The sequence below is a fragment of the Conger conger genome, chromosome 6 (assembly GCF_963514075.1).
Source record: "Conger conger chromosome 6, fConCon1.1, whole genome shotgun sequence".
NCBI lineage: Eukaryota > Metazoa > Chordata > Actinopteri > Anguilliformes > Congridae > Conger > Conger conger.
In genome coordinates, this window is record NC_083765.1 from 715001 (window position 1) to 717500 (window position 2500).

Here is a 2500-nt window from a genome sequence, read left to right on the forward strand (position 1 = left end):
GTGGCCACCGCACAGGGCCAGGAGGCCTACTCCCTCTTCTCTGTGGGAGGTCAGTCAGTGCGGCTGTCTTCTGCAGTCTGTCAGTCTGTACACCTGGATGCCACAGGCTGTCAATACGGATGTATTCTACAGTCTATGTGTCAGTACGACTGTATTCTACAGCCTGTGTTTCAGTACGACTGTATTCTACAGTATGTGTGTCAGTACGACTGTATTATATAGTCTGTCAGTACGACTGTATTCTACAGTCTGTGTGTCAGTACGACTGTATTCTACAGTCTGTGTGTCAGTACGACTGTATTCTACAGAATGTGATTACCATGTGTTTATCTTTCTGCTGAATCCATGTGCTGATTCCAGGGATTAGTTTTTGCTAACTCTGCTTGCTGAGATTTAAAATGGAGATAATCATCTTAGTGTTTGTCTGAAGAGTTGAGTGTGTGCCCAACAGATACTACCATAATGCATGTGTGTGTGTGTGTGTGTTTCAGAACGTACCGTTCCACACAAGCTTTTCACACCATTACTGACTGGCTTTATTCTGGCAGCTGCCCTGCTGAGTGTTTGTCTGGTGGTGCTGTTCTACAGGTACCTGCAGGTAACACACCTTTATACTGTCACACTGTTCTACAGGTAACACCTTTTTACTGTCACACTGTTCTCCAGGTAACACCTTTATACTGCCACACTGTTCTACAGGTAACACCTTTGTACTGTCACACTGTTCTACAGGTAACACACATTTATACTATCATACATTAAAAACATCCTGAAATTCTGGAGGAAAACCAGTATTATTACTCTTCTCAAACCGTGCAAAGATGCAGCATATGCAAAGAACTTTTGCCCGATCTCTCTGCTATGCCACCCATATAAGCTGTTTGAGGCTTGCCCCTGTTTCTATACCAGCCATCATCCCTCAACAAGCCGGATTCCGACCTGGCAAATCTACAACAAGCCAGATTCCGACCTGGCAAATCTACAACAAGTCGGATTCTGACCTGTCAAATCTGCAACAAGTCGGATTCCGACCTGGCAAATCTACAACAAGCCGGATTCCGACCTGGCAAATCTACAACAAGCCGGATTCCGAATCTCACTCAGTGCTTTGTGGATGGGTTTCAGAAAGGACTGATAACAGGAGCCTCTTTGATGATCTGTCTGCCGCATATGACACTGTGAACCACCACCTCCTCCTGAAAAAGATCTTGCAGTTGACAAAAGACCTGGGGCTTACAGACCTCATTGGAGCCCTCCTGAAAAATAGGTGCTTCTTTGTTGTCTTGAACAACAAGCAAAGTCGCTGGCGATGACAACGGAATGGCTTACCCCAAGATAGTGTGCTGGCTCCACTACTATATAACATCAACACTAATGACCAGCCAATGGACCGAAATACTGAGTGGTTCATCTACGCCGATGACCTCTATAACATCCCAAGAGAGATGTTTGAAGGAGTAGAAGCAAACCTCACCTCTTCCACGAGCGCAACCACCGACATGCCAACCCTGCCAAGACTCAAGTCTGCTCGTTCCATCTCAGGAATCATGAAGCCAACCGACCTCCTAACATCAAATGGTCTGGAACACAACTTGAGCACTGTACCCACCCTGTCCATCTTGGAGTAACCCGGGATTGCACTCTCTTCTTTAAGGAGCACGTCAAAAACACCAAATCCCAAAACAACATCCTACAGAAACTGATCAACTCCAAATGGGGAGCCACAGCACACACATTAAAACCTGCTCTGGCCTTGTGCTATTCGTCTGCAGAGTATGCATGTCCTCTCTGGGAGAGATCAACCCATGCCAAGAAACTTGACCCAGCTTTGAACAACACCTGCCGCCTGATCACTTGTTGCTTGAAACCCACCAACACAAACAACCTGCACCTCCTCGCTGGCATTGCCCCTGCTGATATCAGACAGAAGTGGCCAGTCAAGTCGAGATGACAAAGGCTACTAGTGATGAACGCCACCTCCTCCATGGACGTCAACCCCCGGCCGAATGACTGAAGTCAAGAAGAAGCTTCCTCAGCTATATCCATCCTCTAACAACATTACCAGAAGAAACCAGACTCCAGCCCAGCTCTGAATGGAAAAGCGAGAGAGAGTTGGAGAGTGACCCTCCTCCAACTGCCATGGGAATCTCCCCTGCTGAAGACCTCCCGCCTGGCTCAGAGGCCCATGGATTCAGTGGAAGACACTCAACCGCCTGAGAACTAGAACGGGACGATCAAAAGCTGCTTTGGTCAGATGGGGCTACAAGACTGGCCCAACCACCTGTGATTGTGGAGAAGCAGACCATACTATGGAGCACTGCCTTGTCTGCTCTGTACTACCCAACCCCTGCAGCTCAAAAGACCTTTCAGAGTTCAATAAAAATGCAAAGAACTGTGTAAAGAAATGGGAAACTGTCATATAACCATCACACTTCGATGAACTGAAAAGAAGAACTGTCATTCATTAAGGCTTACACACATGTAATCACATGCACTCTCT

The 2500-nt window shown here is 47.0% G+C and overlaps 1 protein-coding gene across 2 annotated transcripts in view; it reads left to right on the forward strand.

Moving 5' to 3' along the window:
* The window catches only part of LOC133130824 (mast/stem cell growth factor receptor kita-like), a 23807-nt gene that overhangs the window by 11230 nt on the left and 10077 nt on the right, over positions 1 to 2500 (forward strand). For both annotated transcript variants that reach the window (XM_061245703.1, XM_061245704.1), the window contains 2 exons: positions 1 to 49; positions 492 to 598. The exon at positions 1 to 49 is cut by the window's left edge and continues 133 nt beyond it. In XM_061245703.1, the coding sequence (XP_061101687.1) occupies positions 1 to 49; positions 492 to 598 (156 nt within the window). The remainder of the gene's footprint in view (positions 50 to 491; positions 599 to 2500) is intronic.